Source organism: Oculina patagonica, chromosome 8 (genome assembly GCF_052425735.1).
Source record: "Oculina patagonica isolate OP01 chromosome 8, crgOcupat, whole genome shotgun sequence".
NCBI classification, from domain to species: Eukaryota; Metazoa; Cnidaria; class Anthozoa; order Scleractinia; family Oculinidae; genus Oculina; species Oculina patagonica.
Window position 1 is genome coordinate 28514941 of NC_135765.1, and position 26002 is coordinate 28540942.

Below are 26002 nucleotides of genomic sequence, written 5' to 3' on the forward strand. Positions count from 1 at the left end.
ATAAAAAACATAAACCATGAACGATGCGACCCAAATGTTTACTGAGAAATCGGAAAAATAATTGTTGTCTTTGACAGAATAAGCATGATAATAAGACAGATTGCATAAATAATACTCGTTAGGCCCTCAAAGAAAGAAAATGTCTTGATTATCAATAAAAATAATATTACCAAGCTTTCCAAGGATGTCTACCCAGAATACCACAGGGTCATATCGTTCACGGTCTATGCTTTCACAGGATCAACGTTTCTTCAATTAGGTTTATACAGTGTATTAAAAATATGAAATGTCATTTCTCAATTTTTCTTTACTGGCTTTGGGAGGTGTCTGGAGATAGAAAAATAGGTTTTCCAGCACTCATCTGGAGTTATGTAATTGGATTCCACTTGAAAACCCCATTCTGTAAAAAAAAAAAAAAAAAAAAAAAAAAAAAAAACGCTATCTATTACATAAATCATTATAATTTCAGTGGAAAGCGTTTTGTTATGTCAACACTTATCCATAGGATAGTGATTTATCCCGTTGATAGCATTATGGTAACAGAAAATTCCATCCACATTCTCCCCTCCCACACACTTATGGCGCTTGGTTTTTGATTCTCTCAAGTCAAACCTCAATAGAACTTTTTCGATTGGGCGGGTTGTTTTCCCATTACAGACCACATAATGTTCTCTAGAGAATTTTTCTTTAATCCACATAAAGTATTCATTCATATACACACGACTATTTGAAAATTTGAAAGCAAGAATTCTCAAGAGTATCATACATGGTCTGCAATGGGGCAAGAAAAAGCCCAAGCGTCGTTGCGTATATAAACCAACCTAGGGGGGAGGCTTGGCAGTGTTGAACAAAACACATAAGGCGAAAATCCACATAGCCTGCGTTGCAGACAAATTAAACCCTCGATTTTAGTTCATCTACAATGCAGGCTAAAAACCACAGGGTACTAGAAAAGTAAGAAAGGAGATTTTGGGAGAAGAAAAAATATCGAGTTTTTGCTAGCCCCAGTCCTCTTTATCAGTCACTGCATTTTTACTCACCACAACCATGTCATGACATCAAAACACAGTTCCTGTTGCCTGTCACACAACTTTCCTGAAAGGCATTGCGCGACAGGCATAAAGGCCAGCCTTGTTGCCCCTTGAAAAGTTAATGCTTACTCCAAGAAATTCAATTTAAGTGTTGAGGATTTTCTATAGCCTGCAGAAAAATATCTTCAAAGCTGTCGTATTCATGATAGAATTACGTTGCTACCTCCTGCCACAGGTTAGGCAAATGCCTTTTCTGCCTCACAGGTTGCCTACGCTCTCGCTGTAATTGCTTGGGGTTTGGGAACTAAACAAAGAACGCCTGGTAAGTTTTGGGTTACATTACCAAAATTCACGCATTCCGAACAAAGTGACTTGTTCCTTGGCAATGTTATGCTTTGTGAATTAACATATGGTCTATTCAAGAAACTATATCTAACGGTAAGTCCATATTTTTCGTTTTGATCTATTTTGTGACAGTATTTACTCCCTTATATTCGCTGTATTTGCACCATGTTTGATAACCGATGGTGATCAATATGATACGGTTGTAAGTTGACACAAAGTTCTTTCACTAAAACAAGGGATATGATCACTAATATTCATAACGCAATTATTTACCCTTTACTGATCATTAATTGAACTAAAACATCAGGGGATCTTATCAGTTTAAAAGGGTAAAATAAGTATGAAAATCTCAAGTATTGCTCAAGACATGTGCTTTCCCTATTTTTTAGTATATTTGTATTTTTTTAGGGGAGTTTTCTCAATAAGGTTCAGCTCTTAACTTCCATTCGAATCCATTAAAGTTGTTTGAATTTGAATGAAGGTGTATGCATGTCGATATTTAGAATATGAAAAAAAAAAACTTATCGGTTGGTTGCTTGCAAAGAAAAACTGAAAAACACTGTGCTTGCATGCTTGCGCTCGCAAAGACCATTCAATACCCTCAAGATCCTGTCCCTTTCTCATCAAGCAGCTGGTGTTTTGACCTTCTAAAACAATGACGCACACCCTAGTTATTTATTTGACATAATATCTAGGATGGAAAATCTAGCTCGCCAGCAGCAAATTCAAAGAGCCACTATGGTTTATCTGCACGGGTTGGCTCCAGACTCTATCATTTCTCTACATAACATTTGAAAAACGTGAAACCGCATACAACCTAAGGGACTCTGAGAACAAACTCGATGTTCCATTATTGTGCACTAACTACCGGTATTACAAAAATAGTTTTAAATACCTATAGAGGCGCAGTCTTATGGAACATTCTTCCTTCCAACGTAAGACAAGCAGAGTCCCTTGGGCCCCAGGGGGGTACTCCAGCTTGTAAATGATGGGGATGGTCGAAGGATTTTTTTGTTTGGGTTGGAAAATTTGGCAATTTTTTTTTTTTTTAGGTGACTTGATTTAAATACGGGATTTTTTTGGTGGGATAATATGGTGTAGGAATTGCAACAAGAACAACCCAAAAAGCACCATGAAGCAGAATTGTCTGAACTACCTAGTTATGCATTGTCACAAATCAATTACAGACACACCGGACACTGTTAAAGTCATTTTAGGAAATTTGAGTAGGGTGATCCTAGGGGGTTAATATGTGCTTGGCGTTGCAGTTCAATAGGCCTCCCACCTTTCAAAATGCTTGGCCGTCTCTGTTGCCTGATCACTCAAGCCACAAGTGCACTGTGACTGTGGAGGCCCTGCCAGGGTAAATTCCACAAGCAACATGGCCCAAAAAGTAGTGACAGCACATGAAATGAAATTGCGACAAACAATAACCTTTCTCGCCAAATTCCGACAAGTGACAGAAAGGCCTAGAATGGCCGATGGCCATGCTCATGATCACAAGGGATAGAAGAATCTGACCTGAGCATCCCTTATGCAAACACGGGCGGATCCAGGATTTTTCAAAGGGGGGTGGCTGTTCATAAACTTTTTTGTAGTATCTTGGTTAAGCCCCAGTTTTTTTATGGGGGGTATCAGGGTTTTAGACAAGTTTTTTTAAGTGGGAGTCCCAATTATTTTGTGCGAAAGGTCCATAGTTCATGGGGCCGCATGCTCCATGCCCCTAGGGAGGTCGGGGGGTATGCCCCCCCAGAAAATTTTGAAAAAGTTGAAGCCTCTTAGACGTGATTCCGTGATTCTGAGCAGCTTTAAATGTCTTTCAATTAAGCTACTAAGCCGCTGTTTTCCCTTGTTAATTGACAAAACTACTCTTACCTCAACTTACCCTGTCAGTTTAACATTGAATTATATTTGGGACAGAAACTCTAGTTCTTACGAACAGTGATTGAAATTTGAAGTTGAACTTACGAACTTACACGAAAGAACACATATGGGTTGTTTTGTTCACCTACAAGCGTGGAAATTTTTAGCCCCTGGCAAAGTGGCCTGGCTAAGGGGTCGAATGTTAGCAATAATTCGACTATTCTCCATAGACTAAAAATGTTATGTAAGCTTACTTGCTTCACAAAATAAATGCGAAATTACACTGGCTGCTTGCTTAACGTATGTACTTGCAATTGCTGCAAGAGCAAATATCAACCAGCCCATCGAAAAATTACAATACTTAAAGTATTGCCATGATTGTACTTTTACTTACATACTGAAATACCACTGGTACTACAAGCCTAAAGTAATATTACGGCCCACAAGGTAATTGCGAAGTGGGAATGACCTATATATACTATTGTCATTGCCCTTATTCAGTTTTCTTTTTTTAAGTGGAACTATTTTTCTTGTGGTTCAAGGGGGGTGGCTAGCCACCCAATCCACCCCCGCTGGATCCGCCCCTGGCAAAGCTTGTTCATTGGCCGTAGATGAATCAACATTTTCTTGCTGACATCATCAGTGAGGTTTAGGTTGTTACACTGGGCACTGTTACCGGCTTTGTTTTCATTTTGTTGATAAGCGCATTCACGTGATAACATGTCGCTTCCACTTCCTTGTCCGATCTAGTTATCTCTCAACTCCTTCTCTCCGCATGTTATATAACGCAATGATACTTCCATACCTTAATTACTGTAATTTAGTCTGGGGTTCAACTTATAAAACTAATCTTCAAAGAATTGTAATTTTGCAAAAACGTGTGATTAGGATGGTGAACAAGTCCTACTATAAAGCCCACACCGAACCTATTTTCAAGAAGCTTAACTTGCTTAAATTTCAAGATATTCATTTAATGCTCTTGGGTCAGTTTATGTTCTCGTTTAAAAATGCTATTCTCCCTCAAAAATTTGAGAATATATTCACAATCAACAATCAAATCCATCGTTATAATACAAGGCATGCAAACTCCTTTCGTCTACCATTATGTAGAACAAATATCCGACAATTCTCCGTATTCCACCTTCCACCTGAAATTTCGGGCTCTTTATCACTGGCATCTTTTAAAAGAAAACTTAAAGCATATATTATCGATAACTATTAACTCCGTCTTCTATTAAGTCTTGTCATTACTTCAGTACCTGAACCAGTTATCTGTTTTTCTTGTGAGGAAACCTAAGCTTACAAGCCCCATGGTTTTTTATTAGGTTCCCTCGCCATTTTGTTTCTAATCTTATATTATATTGTAGTGTTGTATATTAATTATTATCTTGTATATTGATTTTGTATTATCTATTTTTTCATAATTATATTTTTTGTTTGTGTGGCAAAATAAATAAATAAAAAATAAAAAAATAATAAAAATAATAAATAAATCACATTCATTAAAGATGATTTCCAGTCCGTACTGCACAGACTCGGGGTTTGTTTACGTTTTTGTTTTGAATTCGTTGAAACGTTACACTTCGGTGACAGCATACATGACGTTTTTTAGTCCGCCATTACAGTTCGTTTCGTTCAAGAAGTTCCGATGAGCTAAAACGTCGGTTTGAAATAGCGTCAAGGTTCTTCTACTCGTTATTATTTGTTCTGCAAGGATATCTGGCGTTAATAATGAAGAAACAGGTAAGTTTGTCACGTAATTTTTAGTTTTGCTTTGTTTGTGAGGCTCACATAAACATTGCAGCCGAGATTGCGCAGTACGGACTGTAATTCATCTTTAAGCCCTGTTGTGAAGGGTTAGTATTCTGATGGGTGACCAGCTGGAAATACCCCGTGTTGTAGACTATGGCCTGCCCCGTGTTAATAATTTGGCTTATTCACGGTCAGTGCCAAATCCAACTTGAAAATCCCACTAAAAATCCAATAGAAAATCGAACTTGAAATTCCAACTCGAAATCCTAACTCAGTAAAATAGGCAACCTCTTTATACCCACCATTCTCCATGTTTGAAAAAACTGCAGAGCATCTGTGACTGGGTTGGGTTAGGGACAGACCATTATTTTTTGAGTGGGGTGGGGTTGGGCAACTTTTCGAGGCAAGATTTTTTCCACTTTCAGGTTGTGAGAGATTTGTTTTGAAGAATTTTTTAATGTTTTTTTTCCCATGCTCCCTTTGCACAATTTTTCTTTTCAGCCGTTTTTTTTCTGCGCAAGAATTTAAAATCATCGCCTTCGGTCTGTCCCTTACTGGTCAACGAAAAATTAGAGCACTTTTTATTCAAATATTTTTCAATATTCCGCGGTGTTCCGGGATGTTCCGATGTTCCTGTGCTCCGGTGTTCCGGTGTTCCAGTGTTCCAGTATTCTATCTTTTAGTACATGCCGCGAGGGACTGGATCGACTTGTTCAATGCGTTTATTTCACCTCATTTTTCACCCAGATATTTTTGCAGAGTGGAAGCCACTGAATTTTCACTATGTCAGAGTTGGAAGAAATGGTTCGTGTTTTGCTACATGGTTTTCCTTTTTATAGAGATTATGTAAAATCAGAAAGAATGAGGTATGAATTGGCTGCAAAGTATTACACGACCGATGAACTGAGGCACGTCCTAACAGGTAGCTTCCGGGAAGAATATCCGGACATAATGTTCAGCGATTTGGACACGATGATGCTTCTAAATCCTCTAACGGAGATCCTGACTCTGGAAACACAGAATAAAGTTATTCAACCCGTTGATGAGGCGCCAGCCCACGTTCAGCTTATAATTCCTGAAGGTTATAGGGATTACTTCAAAGAGAAGTACCATACGATTTCAAACTTCCTTGGTCTCTTAGAAGTGGAGGAAGATTGCTGCTTTGTGTCGGCCGAGGAAGCAAGAAAACTCAACGAGAGGGATTTTCATCCTGATTTTATGGCCGACCAAAAACCAAGTGCGCCATGGACCACTCCGCCGACGGGTGTCGACGAAACTAAAATCTCGGTTGCCTACACCTTTTATTCGGATTCAAAGGAGAACGCGATCGAGGCAGACCGAGTACCAGCAATTGAGTGCACAGGATGGCCGACTGATGCTTACGAATGGAAGGTTAGACAGCCACGAAACTGGCCCAGTGCCGATGTGGTGAAAAAGATTTCCTCCAGTGGCTTCATGCTGGTACCAAAACCTTCTGATCTTTCGGGAGACATAAGAAGGGAGTGGCGATTTTCGTTTTCAAACCCGGAAGCGGAACTCCTCGAGTGTTTAAATGAAGACCAAGCCAAAGTGTACTATTTGTTACGTTCTTTGTATGCAAGGTACTTAAAAGAAAAACTTGGAGGAGTGTTAACCTCCTATCACTTAAAAACGGTGATGTTTTGGATGCTTGAAGAAGAGAAACCCAGCGTTTGGTCTGAAGAGAGCACCCTGGATCTATTCTTCAGGGTTCTCAATAAGCTCTTAAGACTTCTGAAGGATGGGTTTTGTCCTCATTACTTCATTCGTGATCACAATTTATTTTACAAAGCATCGAAGACGGCACTTGAAGGTGCTGCCAATGAAATTACCTTTGTTTTACGTGATCCTTTGGTTGTGTTTGAAAAACTTGTGAATCCTGCTTTTCTGGGTTTAATACCTCGCCTTAGTGTTTTAGATTTGGAGGTGAAAAGAAAAATGAGCGAGAAAATTTTAAGGTTGCCGACATCCGCAGCCTTCAATTCTTTCAACAACCCAGAAGCACAAAGAGATTTAGAGCTAAGGTGCTTGTCTGAAGTCTTGGAGGGAACTGCCACCGCTCTCAAAGCATTCCCCAATGGAGTTGCCCTGATCGAGGTCTATATTACGGCCCTTCTCCAAGGGCATCAGTTTGCTTTCACCATGGGGAAAAGCGAAGCTGAACTTGCCAAGATTAAGATGAGTTCAGTGCAAGAAGATTTCATGGAGATGGACACGGAAAATGTGAATCAGTCTTTGTTGGTGTGGATGAAACTGGGGAAGATTGCCGTTGACTCCGTTGTAGAAGACACCCATAACAAGTTGTATTCTTTCTATTGCAAGGTCTCTGCATTTTGTAGACGCGAGAACAATCCTCTTAGTGATGAAGAAAAGCAAACAATGGCCATTTTCCGAGCAGTTTGTGGGACAGCAGGGGAATGTTTAGCTATGGCCAATTTCAAAGCAAAGGATATTTCATATCAACGGCTGTATCAGCGGCTGTGTGATGTCCTGGGACCTGCTAAAAATAGTGCCCAAACTCCATGCGACATCACTGTTAGTCTGTTTATATTTGGCAGTGCAACTTGCAAGATGGCAAAGAGTTTTTTAGATAAGCAATAGCATTGTGTTGTTCAAGAAAATATCCATACCCTTCCCACAGAAGGTTTTTGGCTTAAATCCCCCCACCCCTCTGGTTAAGCTTTGGCCTTTGAGACTTCCACCCTTTCCAAAGCTGTGCTCTTAAAATAATTACAGGGTTCCCAAAGGCTCTTATGTAAGAAATCTTGGGTGCCAGCTCCCAGAAGCTTTCTTGTTAGCAAAGTTTTACAAGTTGCCTAGAGACAACAGTAAGTCGCCTGTGGCACACAGTCTCTGGTAGAGCACAGCTCTGCCGCCAGAATTTCCAGTGACCGTCTTCCTTGGGGTGAGTACGGATATTTGCTGGAACTGCACATTGTGCATGATGTTCAGCCCATATTCAGCCAGGCTACCATTTTGTCCGGGGGGGTACTCCCATATATGGGCTATGTAGGTATGTGCCGCCCGATAGGGTATGGTTTTTGAGGTTCTCAGTCCTTAAATAGGGTATCTTTTTTGCTCCTTTTGGCAATGTGTTCCCGGTGTGATCCTTAGATAGGGTACCTAAATTCTATCTGCTGACATAAACGCCCAGCTCAACGTAAAAAGGCATCCGTTCAAGTGTTAGTAAAGCGATTTTGATTTTATAAAGATTTGTGTTTTGCTGTGCGCGGTTAGCCGGTATTTGCGTCACCACGGAACGTTTCTTCTTCCCTTGAATAGGGTGTCATTTTTCAGTTTTAGGCCTTAAAAAGGGTATCAATTTTCGCTTTCTTTATCCTTAAATAGGGTCAGGGTTTAAGAACCTGAGCGGCACACCCCTATCCGAAATTTATGGGAGTACCCCCCCCGGGCCATTTTGCCAAAGGAAACAGATTGTAATGTTGCACAACATGAACTTAGAACGTAGTTACATTGGTAATGATAGCACAATCTTTACTCTTGTCTGCAGTCTGCAATGACCCCTGCAATGGTGTTTTGTCAAGACAATATCCCTTAACTGATAATTTTATTAATTCTTATTACCTGTGTACTTGACAGTGTATAACCAAGTTGTAAAGAGAATTTAAATACTGATCACTCCTGTGAGTGACCTTGAATAAGATGCCTGTCTTGGTGCTTTTCAAAAAATATGCCATTCTAATTTTAACAGCATGGCATAAATGTTTTGATCTATCAGCGAGCGAGAAACCTTGCCAAAGTTTATTTGCATAAATTATTCCTGATAATCCTCGATAAATTACAGCCAATCAAAGTTAAATTTTTTTTCTAACAAACCCAACTTTCTGGAGAAGTAATGGGATACTAAAACATGATTAAAAACAGTATTTTGCAGACGTGTCTTTCCCACTTGAGAAAATAGGAGATACCCGCTTGCAGGCTATGGCTTCTCAACTCCAGTTTACTCTTACAAGTTGTTCTTTGCTTTGTTAGGGTCGTCTAAAACTAAGTGTGATGTGAAGTTGTGGCTCAAAAATGTTAGGACCATCAAAATTAAAATTGGTAGAAAATGTTACAGGAAATGTCTCTTGGGAAAGAAGGAATCGCAGACGAAAAAAATGAAACTGGGAATGGGATCTGGAAAAACAATAGACTGGGACATGGGGTTTAGGCAAGGAGATGGGATTCCTCTCCCCCCCCCCCCACCGCTTTTTGGGCCCTCTTTAAATGGGTGCTATTGAGTAGTTCTTGCGTCTGGTATTCTCACGTTTTCAAAAATGCTATTGCTACAAATTGTATACTCAAATATAAATTATTAAAAGCTATTGAGCAGCAGTCGTGTTTTATGTAACCTCAGTTTTTTTCTTACAAAGTGAAATTTTAGATTTTCAAGTCAATCCTGACCACTTTTTAGGTGAAAGGGTTTACATTTATCTCATTTACTTTTTTTTCCCCTACAATGGACGAGTTCACCTTATGCCAATCCGTAATGCCGTAAATAACTCATTGTCGCATTAAATCTCGTTTCCAGTTCTTTGCGGTATTTTTCCATCGTGTGGTCCTCGCGAGAGTCGCCACAGTCCGACTCACTATTATTGCATTCACCATAGTGAAACACGTGACCGAAACTCGGCTCCACGTGACGAGTGGTGTAATAAGTTCTGGCCGGATTTGAAATTGTATTTAAATCTAAAGAAAAAACTTTTTTGGGAGAAGCAATACATCTGGACAACTGATCAACCGGCGCTTTAGTCCTGGAAGTAAATCTTTGAGTGTGGAGTTGAGTGTATAAGTTCTTAGCCACAGATTTTGACGTGTCAAAAGAAAAACTTTGAAAACAGTAGCCTGCAGCGTCTTCATCTTTCACAGTTTCAAGGATTAGAAGAGTTCTTTTTTCTTGAAGTGGGACGATAAACTCGTCCAGTTCATTAAATGCAACGTAAGCAAAATTGCCCATATTTCTGTACAGACAGTCGTTAAGAGCCGCTGTTTTCCCGTTGTCTTGGATATTTGAAGAAATATAATGCGGTAAATTCCATGGGTAAACAGACAATAAGCCCTTTTCTCGGTAATATCTAAGAATTTCTTGAGTCTTATCGGAGGTTATTGAGATGTAAAACGTAAAGTGCGATATGCCTAGAATCTGAGACAATTCTATAAATTCAACAAGTCGTGTGACAGATATTTCACCAGTTATTGGTGGAACGCAAAGTCCATAAGTTTCCATATCTACCCTGTGGTCTAGAACATGTAACGGAATTTCTTTGGTGTTTTTGTCATTCTGGCGGTATGCCTCGGGCTCTACAGAAATATTAACCGAGCATAAGGTATAACTGTCGATTTCTTCAGGCAAATCGCAAGATGATAGAAACCCTTGAAAGGGATAACCTTGGTTCGTTCCAAGTTCTTCAATTTCCACCGCAACGCTGGTGAAGTATTCTTGTGTTCTCAAGTCCATGAAATGGCAATACATTTGAGTTGGTTCGCCGTAGGAAGGTAAAATTGAAATCATACGTATGAAACTCTGTTCTTTAAATCTGTAATCCAGAAACGCTGAATAAATAACACTTTCTTCGAGAAGCTCGTGAAATTGCAACTTTTCTGCTTCGCGGTTGCTCGCACAGCTTTCATAGCGTGATATTTGAGGAGGGAAGAAATTGTCAGGCGCTGGGTCTTCTTTTATAGCGTCGCTTGCTTTTGGCAAACTGGTCGTGTATTCTTTTTGAGGAGCAGTTTGTTTCGTTGTCATTTCATGACGTGATTCTTTGACATGCATGTGTGAATCCAGCTTGTTCTTGTCCTTTGCCTTGGAACTCGACTCGGGTAACAAGAAAAGAGGTGAATAAATCACCATCGCAACTCCTACAAACATACACGCTTTCTTTAAGAGTCGTTTGGCCTTTCTTCGTGTCATATTTTCGTCAAGAAGACAGTGGATTTAACGCAGGCAAGATGAAGGTGCGATAAACAATACACAGCGATTGCGACCGCCCAGTTTTCGTCGAGAAAACGCTCACAGAAACTTGATTATAAGCGAAAATATCTTTCAGCAACTGATATGAACAGCCCCGAACTTCTATCAATAGTCTTTATTTGGGGTAGAATCATTTTACGCCCTGTATTAATCAATTAAAAGACCAAAAGGTTAAGTGTTTTCAGCCAGATGTGTTGTTGCTGCAGTTGCTGTAATGTTTTTTTTTTTGTGGGCTTATGGTTTTTTTAGTGATTTTTCACTTCCTCAAGACTCGTTTTATCATGTTTACCTGTTCGCAAAACTGTCCTCGTTTTTTTCCTCGGCACAAATTCGTGTATTTTAATTTAAAACGGCGCAAATCGGAAAAAATGGTTTGATCTGTTTTTAAGAAAGGTAAAGAAAGGTCATTGACCACAAGATATACACACCGTAATCGATATCTTTTCGGCATGCCGGGCATAGGCCGGCATAGTGTCTGCTATTTCATCAATGCCACATAATTATTTGATAAACCTGTTAACACCCGCATGCAACGAAGTAGATACAACCTTTTACAGATAACTGAAAAGTGAAGATATCACGGTAAAGAGGAATATAAATTGCACTCAAGGTTGACCTTCGACACAAAAGTGACTTTGAAGTCGGATGCCTGGAAAATCTTCACTTCTTCTATGAACAAAATCAACTTCGTATAATTAACATGGCAGTGTTGTGTCGATAATCGTTCATAATATGGCGTGCATAAAATATTTGTAGATGCCTTTTCAATCTGGTAATAATTATAGAGGCATGGCAAACGCTCAGTTTTAGCTAGAAGTTTTAGCCCAAAAGTAATAAGAGAGCTTTTGTGTTTTATTTTACTCAATTTCCTCATAAAAAGCACTGCTTGCTATTCTTGAATGGCGCTAACGACGATAGGGGAAGGTATATTGCTGTAATTTCTCATTTCAGGCAGTTTTTTCTTTTCTCATTTCAGATTTGATTGACTGTTAATGATGACCTTGAAAGGAACTGCGATTACTCTTAGCCTAATCTTTATTTTTATGCATGGTAAGTGTGTAATGAGTGTTTTTTTTTGCAACATATTCATAATGACTTTGCTGGTTTTCCTTTTTGTAAACTCTGCAATTGGTTCTCGGAGTTAACACGCATTTTTTCAACCAATCCGAAGCAAACCAAAACCAATCGTGACTTGGCTTGCGCGCGTTTTCCCGCGCTTTTCACCGGTACGGGTTGCATGTTTTCCCGCTCTTGGCACCGGCGCATGTTTTCCCGCCCTTGACACCAGTTACATGTTTTCCCGCGCTTTGCACCGGCTGCATGTTTCTGCCTTAAGTTCTGATTGGTTTTGTGTGATTATTTTGGATTTAATTCACGGCAGTCATAATGAAACCTATTTGAGAATTGCTCTTGGCCCTTTTTTAAAATGAGGTTTTTCCAGTTGGAATGTGCTTAAGGTCCCCATCCCAATAGGCAACCTCTTTAAACTCACCATTCTCCATGTTTGGAAAAACTGCAGAACATCTTTGACTAGGTTGGGTTAGGGACGGACCATTATTTTTTGAGTGGGGTGGGGTTGGGCAACTTTTCTAGGCAAGATTTTTTTCCACTTTTAGGTTGTGCAAGATTTGTTTTGAAGAATTTTTTTATGTTTTTTCCCCATGCTCCCTTTGCACAATTTTTCTTTTCAGCCGTTTATTTCTGCGCAAGAATTTAAAATCATCGCCTTCGGTCTGTCCCTTACTGGTCAACGAAAAATTAGAGCACTTTTTATTCAAATATTTTTCAATATTCCGCGGTGTTCCGGGATGTTCCGATGTTCCAGCATGTTCCTGTGCTCCGGTGTTCCGGTGTTCCAGTGTTCCAGTGTTCCAGTGTTCCCTCTTTTAGTACATGCCGCGAGGGACTGGATCGACTTGTTCAATGCGTTTATTTCACCTCATTTTTCACCCAGATATTTTTGCAGAGTGGAAGCCACTGAATTTTCACTATGTCAGAGTTGGAAGAAATGGTTCGTGTTTTGCTACATGGTTTTCCTTTTTATAGAGATTATGTAAAATCAGAAAGAATGAGGTATGAATTGGCTGCAAAGTATTACACGACCGATGAACTGAGGCACGTCCTAACAGGTAGCTTCCGGGAAGAATATCCTGACATAATGTTCAGTGATTTGGACACGATAATGCTTCTTAATCCTCCAGCGGAGATCCTGACTCTGGAAACACAGAATAAAGTTATTCAGCCCGTTGATAAGGCACCAGCCCACGTTCAGCTTATAATTCCTGAGGGTTATAGGGAGTACTTCAAAGAGAAGTACCATACGATTTCAAACTTCTTTGGTCTCTTAGAAGTGGAGGACGATTGCTGCTTTGTGTCGGCCGAGGAAGCAAGAAAACTGAACGAGAGGGATTTTCATCCTGAGTTTATGGCCGACCAAAAACCAAGTGCGCCATGGACCACTCCGCCGACGGGTGTCGACGAGAGTAAAATCTCGGTTGCCTACACCTTTTATTCGGATTCAAAGGAGAACACGATGCTGCAGGCAGACCGCGTACCAGCGATCGAGTGCGAAGGATGGCCGACTGATGCGAACGAATGGAAAATCAGACAGCCACGAAACTGGCCCAGTGACGATGTGGTGAAAAAGATTTCCTCTGGTGGCTTCATGATAGTACCAAAACCTTCTGATCTTTCATCAGGAGACACAAGAAAGGAGTGGCGATTTTCGTTTTCTAACCCGGAAGCGGAACTCCTCCAGTGTTTAAATGAGCACCAAGCCAAAGTGTACTACTTGCTACGTTCTTTGTATGCAAGGTACTTAAAAGAAAAGCTTGGAGGAGTGTTAACCTCCTATCACTTCAAAACAGTGATGTTTTGGACGCTTGAAGAAGAGGAACACAGCGTTTGGTCTGAAGAGAGCACCCTGGATCTATTCTTCAGGGTTCTCAATAAGCTCTTAAGACTTCTGAAGGATGGGTTTTGTCCGCATTACTTCATTCGTTATCACAATTTATTTTACAAAACATCGAAGACGGCACTTGAAGGTGCTGCCAATGAAATTACCTTTGTTTTACGTGATCCTTTGGTTGTGTTTGAAAAACTTGTGAATCCTGCTTTTCTGGGTTTAATACCTCGCCTTAGTGTTTTAGATTTGGAGGTGAAAAGAAAAATGAGCGAGAAAATTTTAAGGTTGCCGACATCCGCAGCCTTTAATTCTTTCAACAACCCAGAAGCACAAAGAGATTTAGAGCTAAGGTGCTTGTCTGAAGTCTTGGAGGGAACTGCCACCACTCTCGAAGCATTCCCCAATGGAGTTGCCCTGATCGAGGTCTATATTACGGCCCTTCTCCAAGGGCATCAGTTTGCTTTCACCATGGGGAAAAGCGAAGCTGAACTTGCCAAGATTAAGATGAGTTCAATGCAAGAAGATTTCATGGAGATGGACACGGAAAATGTGAATCAGTCTTTGTTGGTGTGGATGAAACTGGGGAAGATTGCCGTTGACTCTGTTGTAGAAGACACCCATAACAAGTTGTATTCTTTCTATTGCAAGGTCTTTGCATTTTGTAGACGCAAGAACAATCCTCTTAGTAATGAAGAAAAGCAAACAATGGCCATTTTCCGAGCAGTTTGTGGGACAGCAGGGGAATGTTTAGCTATGGCCAATTTCAAAGCAAAGGATATTTCATATCAACAGCTGTATCAGCGTCTGTGTGACGTCCTGCGACCTGCTGAAAATACTGCCCAAACTCCATGCGACATCACTGTTACTCTGTTTATATTTGGCAGTGCAACTTGCAAGATGGCAAAGAGTTTTTTAGATAAGCAATAGCATTGTGTTGTTCAAGAAAATATCCATACCCTTCCCACAGAAGGTTTTTGGCTTAAATCCCCCCACCCCTCTGGTTAAGCTTTGGCCTTTGAGACTTCCACCCTTTCCAAAGCTGTGCTCTTAAAATAATTACAGGGTTCCAAAAGGCTCTTATGTAAGAAATCTTGGGTGCCAACTCCCAGAAGCTTTCTTGTTAGCAAAGTTTTACAAGTTGCCTAGAGACAACAGTAAGTCGCCTGTGGCACACAGTCTCTGGTAGAGCACAGCTCTGCCGCCAGAATTTCCAGTGACCGTCTTCCTTGGGGTGAGTATGGATATTTGCTGGAACTGCACATTGTGCATGATGTTCAGCCCATATTCAGCCAGGCTACCATTTTGTCCGGGGGGGGGGGGGGGGGGGTTACTCCCATATATGGGCTATATAGGTATGTGCCGCCCGATAGGGTATGGTTTTTGAGGTTCTCGGTCCTTAAATAGGGTATCTTTTTTGCTCCTTTTGGCAATGTGTTCCCGGTGTGATCCTTAGATAGGGTACCTAAATTCTATCTGCTGACATAAACGCCCAGCTCAACGTAAAAAGGCATCCGTTCAAGTGTTAGTAAAGCGATTTTGATTTTATAAAGATTTGTGTTTTGCTGTGCGCGGTTAGCCGTTATTTGCGTCGTCACAGAACGTTTCTTCTTCCCTTGAATAGGGTGTCATTTTTCAGTTTTAGGCCTTAAAAAGGGTATCAATTTTTGCTTTCTTTATCCTTAAATAGGGTCAGGGTTTAAGAACCTGAGCGGCACACCCCTATCCGAAATTTATGGGAGTACCCCCCCGGGCCATTTTGCCAAAGGAAACAGATTGTAATTTTGCACAACATGAACTTAGAACGTAGTTACATTGGTAATGATAGCACAATCTTTACTCTTGTCTGCAGTCTGCAATGGTGTTTTGTCAAGACAATATCCCTTAACTGATAATTTTATTAATTCTTATTACCTGTGTACTTGACAGTGTATAACCAAGTTGTAAAGAGAATTTAAATACTGATCACTCCTGTGAGTGACCTTGAACAAGATGCATGTCTTGGTGTTTTTCAAAAAATATGCCATTCTAATTTTAACAGCATGGCATAAATGTTTTGATCTATCAGCGAGAAACCTTGCTAAAGTTTATTTGCATAAATCATTCCTGATGATCCTCGATAAATTACAGCCAACCAAAGTTATTTTTTTTCTAACAAACCCAACTTTCTGGAGAAGTACGGGAATACTGAAACATGATTAAAAACAGTATTTCGCAAACGTCTCTTTTCCAGTTGAGGAAATAGGAGATACCTGCTTGCAGGTTATGACTTCTCAACAAGTAACTCTTACAAATTGCTCTCTGCCTTGTCAGGGTCAACTAAAACAGTGTAATGTAAAGTTGTGGATGAAAAATGTTAGGACCATTAAAATTAATTTAAATTATTAATAGTCTACCAGGAGACCTGTGGATGGGGAGAGGTGGGGTTGCAAAATTGGTAGCCAATGTTACAGAAAATGTCTCTTGGGAAAGAAGAAATGGGACTGGGAATCGCAGACAAAAGAAAATGGAACTAACTGGGAATGGGATCTGGACAAACAATAGACTGGGAAACGGGGTTTAGGCTAAGAGATGAAATTCCTCCCCCCCCCCACCCGCTTTTAGGGCCCTATTCAAATGGGTGCTATTGAGTAGTTCTTGCGTCTTGTATTCTCACGTTTTCAAGATTGCTATTGCTACAAATTGTATACTCAAATTATAAATTAAAGCTATTGAGCAGCAGTCGTGTTTTATGTAACCTCAGTTTTTTCTTACAAAATGAAATTTTAGGTTTTCAAGTCAATCTTGACCACCTTTTAGGTGAAAGGGTTTATATTTGTCTCATTTACTTCTTTCTTTCCTACAATGGTCGAGTTCACCTTATGCCAATCCGTAATGCCGTAAATAACTCATTGTCGCATTAAATCTCATTTCCAGTTCTTTGCGGTATTTTTCCATCGTGTTGTCCTCGCGAGAGTCGCCACAGTCCCACTCCCTATTATTACATTCACCATAGTGAAACACGTGACCGAAACTCGGCTCCACGTGACGAGTGGTGTAATAAGTTCTGGCCGGATTTGAAATTGTATTTAAATCTAACGAGAAAACTTTCTTAGGAGAGGTGATACATCTGGACAAGTGGTCGACTGGCGCTTTAGTCCTAGAAGTAAATCTTTGAGTGTAGAGTTGAGTTTTTAAGTTCTTGGCCACAGATTTTGACGTGTCAAAAGAAAAAAATTGAAAACAGTAGCCTGCAGTGTCTTCATCTTTTACAGTTTCAAAGATTTGAAGAGTTGATTTCTTTTGAAGTGGGGCGATAAACTCGTCCAGATCATTAAATGCAACGTAAGCGAACTGGCCCATATTTCTGTACAGACAGTCATTAAGAGCCGCTGTTTGCCCGTTGTCTTGGATATTTGAAGAAATATAATGCGGTAAATCCCATGGATAAACAGTCAGTAAACCCTTTTCTGTGTAATATCTAAGAATTTTTTTAGTCTTTTCGGAGGATTTTGAGTCGTAAAACGTGAAGTGAGTCACGCCTAGAATGTGTGACAGTTCTATAAATTCAACAAGTCGCGTGACAGATATTTCACCAGTTATTGGCGGAACGCAAAGTCCATAAGTTTCCATATTTACCCTGTGGTCTAGACCATGGGGGTCTAGAACATGTAAAGGAATTTCTTTGGTGTTTTTGTCAGTCTGGCGGTATGCTTCAGGTTCTACAGAAATATTAACCGAGCATAATGTATAACTGTCAATTTCTTCAGGCAAATCGCACGACGATAAAAACCCTTGAAAGGGATAACCTTGGTTCGTTCCTAATTCCTCAATTTCCACAACGCTGGTGAAGTATTCTTGTGTTCTCAAGTCCATGAAATGGCAATACATTTGAGTTGGCTCGCCATAGGAAGGTAAAATTGAAATCATACGGATGAAACTCTGTTCTTTGAATCTGTAATCCAGAAACGCTGAATAAATAACACTTTCTTCGAGAAGCTCGTGAAATTGCAACTTTTCTGCTTCGCGGTTGCTCGCACAACTTTCAAAATGTGATATTTGAGGAGGGAAGAAATTGTCAGGCGCTGGGTCTTCTTTTATAGCATCGCTTGCTTTTGGCAAACTGGTCGTGTATTCGTTTTGAGGACCAGTTTGTTTCGCTGTCATTTCATGACGCGATTCTTTGACATGCATGTGTGAATCCAGCTTGTACTTGTTCTTTGGCTGCGAATTCAAGTCGGGCAGTAGGAAAAGCGGTGAAAGCATCACTATCCCGACTCCTACAAACATACACGCTTTCTTCAAGAGTCTTTTGGCCTTTCTTCGTGTCATATTTTCGTCAAGAAGACAGTGGATTTAACGCAGGCAAGATGAAGGTGCGATAAACAATACACAGCGATTGCGACCGCCCAGTTTTCGTCGAGAAAACGCTCACAGAAACTTGATTATAAGCGAAAATATCTTTCAGCAACTGATATGAACAGCCCTGAATTTATTTGGGGTAGAATCATTTTACGCCCTGTATTAATCAATTAAAAGACCAAAAGGTTAAATGTTTTCAGCCAGATGTGTTGTTGCTGCAGTTGCTGTAATGTTTTTTTGTGTGAGCTTATGGCTTTTTTAGTGATTTTTCACTTCCTCGAGACTCGTTTTATCATGTTTACCTGTTCGCAAAATTGTCCTCGTTTTTTTTCCTCGGCACAAATTCGTGTATTTTAATTTAAAACGGTGCAAATCGGAAAAAATGGTTTGGTCTGTTTTAAGAAAGGTAAAGAAAGGTCATTGATCACAAGCTAGATATACACACCGTAATCGATATCTTTTCGGCGTGCCGGGCATAGGCCGGCATAGTGTCTGCTATTTCATCACTGCCACATAATTCTTTGATAAACCTGTTAACACCCGCATGCAACGAAGTAGATACAACCTTTTACAGATAACTGAAAAGTGAAGATATCACGGTAAAGAGGAATATAAATTGCACTAAAGGTTGACCTACGACACAAAAGTGACTTTGAAGTCGGATGTCCTGGAAAATCTTCACTTCTTCTATTAACAAAATCAGCTTCGTATAATTGACATGGCAGTGTTGTGTCGATAATCGTTCATAATATGGCGTGCATAAAATATTTGTAGATGCCTTTTTAATCTGGTAATAATTATAGAGGCATGGCAAACGCTCAGTTTTAGCTAGAAGTTTTAGCCCAAATGTAATAAGAGTGCCTTTGTGTTTTTTACTCAATTTCCTTATAAAAAGCACTGCTTGCTATTCTTGAATGGCGCTAACGACGATAGGGGAAGGTATATTGCTGTAATTTCTCATTTCAGGCAGTTTTTTCTTTTCTCATTTCAGATTTGATTGACTGTTAATGATGACCTTGAAAGGAACTGCGATTACTCTTAGCCTAATCTTTATTTTTATGCATGGTAAGTGTGTAATAAGTGTTTTTTTGCAACATATTCATAATGACTTTGCTGGTTTTCCTTTTTGCAAACTCTGCAATTGATTCTCGGAGTTAACACGCATTTTTTCAACCAATCCGAAGCAAACCAAAACCAATCGTTTTCCCGCGCTTTTCACCGGTACGGGTTACATGTTTTCCCGCCCTTGACACCAGTTATGTTTTCCCGCGCTTTGCACCGGCTGCATGTTTCTGCCTTAAGTTCTGATTGGTTTTGTGTGATTATTTTGGATTTAATTCACGGCAGTCATAATGAAACCTATTTGAGAATTGTTCTTGGCCCGTTTTTAAAATGAGGTTTTTCCAGTTGAAATGTGCTTAAAACAAGGTCCCCATCCCCTAGGCTCGATTTCCAGCCGCTTTTCGGGAAAATGAGCCCGCGCTCCTTCCTCTCGGGGAGGAACAAAGACCGGACTCGAGGAGGCGGCGGAAATCGAGCCTACCCATCCCCCAACATAAAAAAAATCCCGATTATTTTGTTAACTTCTTCATAAATTTTAATCTAGCCCAAACGTTACAGAGCTGCCAAACATGAAAGCGACGACTTTTGCTATCGTAATCTCATGGTATATAAACATTTAAAGTAATGATTTTTTTTTCAATCAGCGTTTTTCTCCAAACTTTCTTTAATATCAGTCTGTTTTATTTTATTAGCCCTGGTGCCATTGGGAAAGCTTGAAACAGCAGCGAAAGAAGAAGAAGAAGACAACAGCCAATCACATTGCTCCGCTGACGGGAAGTGTTCCCCGGATGAGGATGGTGAGTTAATGTAGGAGTGGCTTGCGACCGGGCTCTACTTTTCCCGCGCTTCTGTTTAGCCGAGACCTAGAGTTTGATCAAAGTTTAAGTGAGAAGTAGCAACCAACAAAACAATGTAGGCTAAATATGCGTTTCGTTCAAATCATTTACAGTTATCCTGGCTTTTGCAGATGCTCGAAATTTGGGAAGAAAAACAAGTTTTACCAAAACTGCTCCAAAACCATACCTCTCGGGGAAGAGGAGGTTAAATTGTACCTTAAACTAATAGCCTCTGAGTTGTACTCACACAAAACAGCGCCAACAACAAGGTTTGACGCTTCCCCCTCCGGGGGATACTTCCTGTAATGACCTATATGGGGAGGCTCCGCACGAAAGAGTTACCTTTTCCGGCTTCAGGTTTATAACGGGGTAGGGGTTTTAAACGTGTAGGTATTTGAAAGGGTAGGGAAATCTCTCATTAAGGTCATTTAATTTAAATATTTCGAACAGACGCAACTTTAATATGGCGATATCATTTTAATTTATTACACACTACATGAAAATGACACGAAAACGTCTATGTCATGCCATGTGGGTATATGAAGTTTAGGGGTACCTTTTTTCAATAAAAGGTATATGAAAGGGTTACCCCCCCCCCCCCCCATTCGGGCTCATTTCACTGTAGAATTATAGCATATTACTTCCAATTATACAAATATGAAAGGTTGAGGCATCGTGTACCTTAATATATAAATGATTTTTGGGGGCTTTCTCGTACTCTGAAATAAGCAAAATCATTTTTGGTAAGTTTTGCGTGTATTATTTTATTCTTAGCCAATCTACACGACGACGAAACATTAAATGAGCATGAGCACAGATCACGTTACAGCAAAGACTCCGTTCCCTTGATCCCCGAGGACAAGAAACCAATTTTAATCTGGTGGACTAATGACCTCTTCCCTCATGACCGCCGACAGAAGAACCACGAGATTTTTTGCAACAAAGGCACATGCATAACCTCGATTGACCGCGAGCTCAAAGACGATCCCGCAACCCGCGGGTTCATCTTTTACGGCACAGACCTCCGCGCTGATGACTTGCCACTTCCGCGCAAGCCTTGGGACGAGTGGGCGCTTTTTCACGAGGAGTCGCCCAAGAACAACTGGATGTTGACCTACGAGGACGCACTCGGGTAAGTATGTCAAGACTGGGGTCATTATCAGTGAGTCCCCTGGTCGTACATATCGGTATGTTCTTAAGACGGGAGTACACTTGAATGCTATTTTTGCCCAGCTTAACATGGGTTTACTGGCAATATCTCGTTCATATTTTGAGCAATGCAAAAACTCTCTGCTCATCTTTAGACGCGTGTCCATATCTTGAAGTTCAAAACTTGAACGCGTGTCTTAATCTAAAAGTTCAATATTTGAACACGTGTCGAAATTTTGAAGTTCAATAGTTTAACGCGTGTCCAAATCTTGAAGTTTAATATTTGAACGCGTTTCCAAAGCTTGAAGTTCAATAGTTAAACGCTTGTCCAAATCTTCAAGTTCAATGTTTGAACGCATGTCTAAATCTTGAATTTCAATATTTGAACGTGTTCCCAAATCTTGAAGTTCAATATTTGAACGCGTGTCCAAACTGAAGTTCAATATTTGAACGCGTGTCCAAATCTTGAAGTTCAATATTTGTACGCGTGTCCAAATCTTGAAGTTCAATATTTGAACGCGCCTCCAAATCTTGAAGTTCAATATTTGTACGCGTGTCCAAACTGAAGTTCAATATTTAAACGCGTGTCCAAATCTTGAAGTTCAATATTTGTACGCGTGTCCAAATCTTGAAGTTCAATATTTGAACGCGTGTCCAAATCTTGAAGTTCAATATTTGAACGTGTGTGAAAATCTTGAAGTTCAATATTTGAACGCGTGATCAAATATTGAAGTTCAATATTTGAACGCGTGTCGAAATCTTGAAGTTCAATATTTGAACGGGTGTCGAAATCTTGAAGTGCAATATTTGAACGCGTGTCGAAATCTTGAAGTGCAATATTTAATCCCGTGTCTAAATCTTGAAGTTCAATATTTGGACTGAGATGAAAATCTCGAAGTTCAATATTTGAACGCGTGTCTAAATCTTGAAGTTCAATATTTGAACGCGTTCCCGAAACTTGAAGTTCAATATTTGAACGCGTGTCCAAATCATGAAGTTCAATATTTGAACGCGTGTCCAAATCATGAAGTTCAATTTTGAACGCGTGTCCAAATCTTGAAGTTCAATATTTGAACGTGTGTGAAAATCTTGAAGTTCAATATTTGATTGCGTGCTCCGCTTTTAGTATGGGCTAAGTCTATTGAATATTTGTACTCTTACACTGCGGTTTATTGTTTTTGTTTAGGCTTTTCAATCACACCGCCACATTTCGCCGTGAATCTGACTATCCTCTGTCCACTCACTACATCAGAGATCTTGACGACTGGACGATGACGCCTGCGGTACCAATTGACGAGAAAAACAGGTCAGTGGTATTTTTGTACTTTACATACAATCTCGCACTAAGCCCTTCAGGTTCCTCAATCACTGACTAACCGCAGCTTGAGGGCTCTTGATGAAACCTTCCCTTCTTAGATTCCGTCCACACAAAATTCGCTACATAAAACTTTGAAGTCCACACCAAAGTCGACGTTCACATACAGCTCCAGGCCCACACGATACTCGAAGTCCACATAAATTTTAAGGTCGACACAAAACTCAACTTCCACAGAAAACTCGCCTTTCACGGAAAAGTCGCTTTCCACGCAAACTCGACTTCCACACAGAACTTGCCTTTCACGCAAAAGTTGACCGACTTCCACACAAAACGAAACGGAACTTCCGATTACAAAAGGGAAATGACTCTTGATGATTAGTGTGGCTTTATCAAAACAACAGAAGAGATGGATATACGTTTTACCTTAGGGTTGCAATTGAGCACAATGTCATTTAGAAAAGGAAGCTTAGCTCTTAAGCCCGGGTTAAACGAGGATGAGGGTTGATGAGAGTTCAAACTCTCGCTTTTGTTTGGCCTGAAACTCTCATGTGATCTCGTGCGCTCTCATCCACTTTGAACGTGTTTAAATCTTTCATGAGGGTCTATGAGTGTTTTCTCTTGTTTGTGGTCACTCTTGACAAACATCTCGACGACTCTCTTTCTCGTTTTCTTGAGTAGATGGTAGTCCAAGAGAGTAAACGAAAACTCTCATCGAAGTCAACCCTCATCATCTGTCATCGTCGTTTGGCCCGGGCGTAAGTCTCTTCAGCATCAAACGAGTAGGAGTATTTCTGCCCTTCCTCACTCCCCTTCTTTTCCTCCCCCCTATATGGGATACTTTTTCGTTTCATGCTACCCCTAGACATCCTCGGAGACCCAGGGGAAGTTAGTGGGGGCGGGGGAGATGTAGAAACGAGAGGAAAAAAAATCGGCAAAGTTAAGAGCTTCGCCGATTTTTTTTCGCCCGTTTAGACATCCCCTGCCCCCACTAACTGCCCATGTGTTTCCTAGGGTTTTTTTTTCAAGATACTCCAATAGTTTGCCGGTTCCCATTTAAACAACACCGCACCACTAAAAGAAATCTTTTTGCAAGGCATGTTTCTCAAGGTCATTTTCCTTCCTTTTCGTAGATTACAAAAGGAGAAAGGCCTAGCACCGATTATCTACGTACAAAGCGACTGTCACACTCCGTCAGACCGTGAGAGATATGTCCAGGAGCTGATGAAGTACATAGATATTGACTCATACGGACGATGTCTTAACAACCGTAAAATGCCCGAGGAGATTGACGGCTTCCTAAAGCTTCAAAGTCCAGCGTATTACAAGTTCCTGGCTCAGTACAAATTCAACATCGCCTTTGAGAACGCCGTTTGTAATGATTACATGACTGAAAAGCTATTCCGGCCGTTCGAAGTGGGCGCGGTCCCTATAGTCATGGGATCCCCCGTGGCGAAAGACTGGATGCCCAACGAAAGATCAGGGATCTTTGTCAACGATTTTAGTCATCCAAAGGAACTTGCCGAATTTATAAAATATCTTAATTCAAACGACGCCGAATACGAAGAGTACTTGCAATACAAGGATCCTAAGCACATAACGAACGAGTTTCTTCACAAGGCGCTCAACGAAAGACCGTGGCGCGTATTAGGAGAATGGGACAAAGTGAACTTCGGTCACCGCATGTACGCTGGTTTTGAATGTCATGTTTGCGACCGCATTATTGAGCGTCAAGAGGCACTGCGGGCTCATCAGTTAGATCCGAGCCGAAATCCACCCCCTCCCCCTCAGACTGCGAGTAAGGAGCACTTGGCCTGCCCTGAGCCAAGGGTTTCCATAGCAACTAACGAGAGGGTAAACAAGAGCGTGAACTTCTGGGAAGGGCTTTACGAAGCTCGCGCGCTCAAGGAAATGTTGTTAGCTGGAGAAACAAATACAACAAAGTTTCAGTCTAAATACTTGAAGAAACTTACAGATAAATATGACAAATGGGTTCGTTAAGAATTCTTGGAACTGATTTTATGATAGTTAGGAATTTAGCCTGTTTTTCTAAAGTATAGTTGCAACATAACTACATTTGAGAAAGAAATGTTTGTTTAAGTTATGAAGTCTTACTAGGTTGTATTTATTTTTATTTAAAAACCGAAATTTTGATCAAAGTATAATCTACTAGTTTCGTTTTCTGGTTTTCCATTTCTTTGTTGCTGTGGACTGGACGACTAAGTTTATACAAGGAAAAAAACTGTTATATTTAATTTAGATTTTTCGTTTACCCTCTGCCCTGTCCACTTGGTGTCCGTATTAAAGAGGTTCAACTTTACTTGCAAAATTTTTTTTTCGAACGAAGTGTTATTATTTGTTAAAGCACTCTTGTGGGTAAAATAAAATCTAGCTAGATGTTAGTTGTAAAATAACTTTTTGAGGCGACCTTTGAGTGCTTGCTAACGGGAATGACGCTAACATTGTCACTCTACTTACGCTTAAAGAAAGAAAAATAAAAAGAGTGTGACTCTATCTCTATTGTGTGCAAGTGTCAAAGTCTTAGGTCTTTTACTCGCAGAGAAAATACCCTTTGAATATTCAAACAATAGAAATCCGTTAATCAACAAAATGCCCCACTTTGAAAATAACCGGTATGGGCAGTTTTGAACTCATTAAAAAATGTCTATTGTTTCAATATTTATGCATGAATATCTTCGTCAAGAAGGGGATTTCTTGGGCAATTGTACCCCCGTTGGAAAGGGCGTGACTCCATGTCTATTGTGTGCAAGTGTCAAAGTCACAAGTCTTTTACTTGCAGAGAAAATCCCCTCTGAATATTCAAACAATAGAAATTCGCTAATGAGTAAAATAGTCCACTTTGAAAATGGCCAGTTTGGGCAATTTTTAACTCATTAACAATTTTTTATTGTTTCAATATTCATGCGTGAATATCTCCGTCAATAAGGAGATTTCCCAGGCAATTGTGTGCGCGTTGGAAAGGGTGTGACTCCATGTCTATTGTGTGCAAGTATCAAAGTCACAAGTCTTTTACACGCAGAGAAATTCCCCTCTGAATATCCAAACAATAGAAATCCGTTAATGAGCAAAATGGTCCAATTCAAAAGTGGTCAGTTTTGGGCAGTTTTGAACTCATTAACAAATTCTATTGTTTTAATATTCATACGTGAATATCTCCGTCAAAAACAAGACTTCCGAGGAACTTGTGTTTGCGTTTGAAAGGGTGAGACTCCATGTCTATTGTGTGCAAGTGTCAAAGTCACAAGTCTTTTACTCGCAGAGAAAATCCCCTCTGAATATTCAAACAAAAGAAATCTGTTAATGAGTAAAATGGCCCATTTTGAAAATGGCCAGTTTGGGCAATTTTGAACTCATTAACAAATTTCTATTGTTTCAATATTCATGCGTGAATAT

General features: G+C 40.2%; 5 protein-coding genes across 7 annotated transcripts; 3 read left to right on the plus strand and 2 right to left on the minus strand.

The window, feature by feature from the left end:
* Nucleotides 1-1417: 1417 nt before the first annotated feature.
* LOC144664060 (GDP-fucose protein O-fucosyltransferase 4-like) lies at nt 1418-25102 on the plus strand. 3 transcript variants are annotated; one of them, XM_078525185.1, is made up of 6 exons: nt 1418-1469; nt 19218-19291; nt 19981-20085; nt 20899-21256; nt 22460-22579; nt 23722-25102. In XM_078525185.1, the coding sequence occupies exons 2-6, from the start codon at nt 19234-19236 to the stop codon at nt 24587-24589; spliced, it is 1509 nt and encodes a 502-aa protein (XP_078381311.1). In that variant the 5' UTR covers nt 1418-1469; nt 19218-19233; the 3' UTR covers nt 24590-25102. The 3 variants fall into 3 exon arrangements, with proteins under 3 accessions (XP_078381311.1, XP_078381313.1, XP_078381312.1); XM_078525187.1 differs by lacking the exon at nt 1418-1469 and adding an exon at nt 17576-17778; XM_078525186.1 differs by lacking the exon at nt 1418-1469 and having other exon boundaries at nt 18680-19291.
* Nucleotides 5503-8993, plus strand: LOC144664054 (uncharacterized). The gene has a single exon (XM_078525176.1). It carries the CDS (start codon nt 5775-5777, stop codon nt 7608-7610), a length of 1836 nt encoding a protein of 611 aa, XP_078381302.1. The 5' UTR covers nt 5503-5774; the 3' UTR covers nt 7611-8993.
* On the minus strand, nt 9277-11138 carry LOC144663822 (beta-1,4-galactosyltransferase galt-1-like). Its single transcript, XM_078524884.1, has one exon. It carries the CDS (start codon nt 10921-10923, stop codon nt 9484-9486), a length of 1440 nt encoding a protein of 479 aa, XP_078381010.1. The 5' UTR covers nt 10924-11138; the 3' UTR covers nt 9277-9483.
* On the plus strand, nt 12458-16024 carry LOC144664053 (uncharacterized). The gene has a single exon (XM_078525175.1). It carries the CDS (start codon nt 12974-12976, stop codon nt 14813-14815), a length of 1842 nt encoding a protein of 613 aa, XP_078381301.1. The 5' UTR covers nt 12458-12973; the 3' UTR covers nt 14816-16024.
* Nucleotides 16745-18196, minus strand: LOC144664062 (beta-1,4-galactosyltransferase galt-1-like). The gene has a single exon (XM_078525191.1). It carries the CDS (start codon nt 18194-18196, stop codon nt 16745-16747), a length of 1452 nt encoding a protein of 483 aa, XP_078381317.1.
* Nucleotides 25103-26002: the final 900 nt, after the last annotated feature.

Bases quoted from the DNA above. Each gene is read 5' to 3' on its own strand.
- LOC144664054 (XM_078525176.1), top strand. From the start codon at position 5,775: ATGTCAGAGTTGGAAGAAATGGTTCGTGTTTTGCTACATGGTTTTCCT.
- LOC144663822 (XM_078524884.1), bottom strand. From the start codon at position 10,923: ATGACACGAAGAAAGGCCAAACGACTCTTAAAGAAAGCGTGTATGTTT.
- LOC144664062 (XM_078525191.1), bottom strand. From the start codon at position 18,196: ATGACACGAAGAAAGGCCAAAAGACTCTTGAAGAAAGCGTGTATGTTT.
- LOC144664053 (XM_078525175.1), top strand. From the start codon at position 12,974: ATGTCAGAGTTGGAAGAAATGGTTCGTGTTTTGCTACATGGTTTTCCT.
- LOC144664060 (XM_078525185.1), top strand. From the start codon at position 19,234: ATGATGACCTTGAAAGGAACTGCGATTACTCTTAGCCTAATCTTTATT. The intron at 19,292-19,980 runs GTAAGTGTGTAA...TTATTTTATTAG, and splicing joins AATCTTTATTTTTATGCATG to CCCTGGTGCCATTGGGAAAG. The intron at 22,580-23,721 runs GTCAGTGGTATT...TCCTTTTCGTAG, and splicing joins CCAATTGACGAGAAAAACAG to ATTACAAAAGGAGAAAGGCC.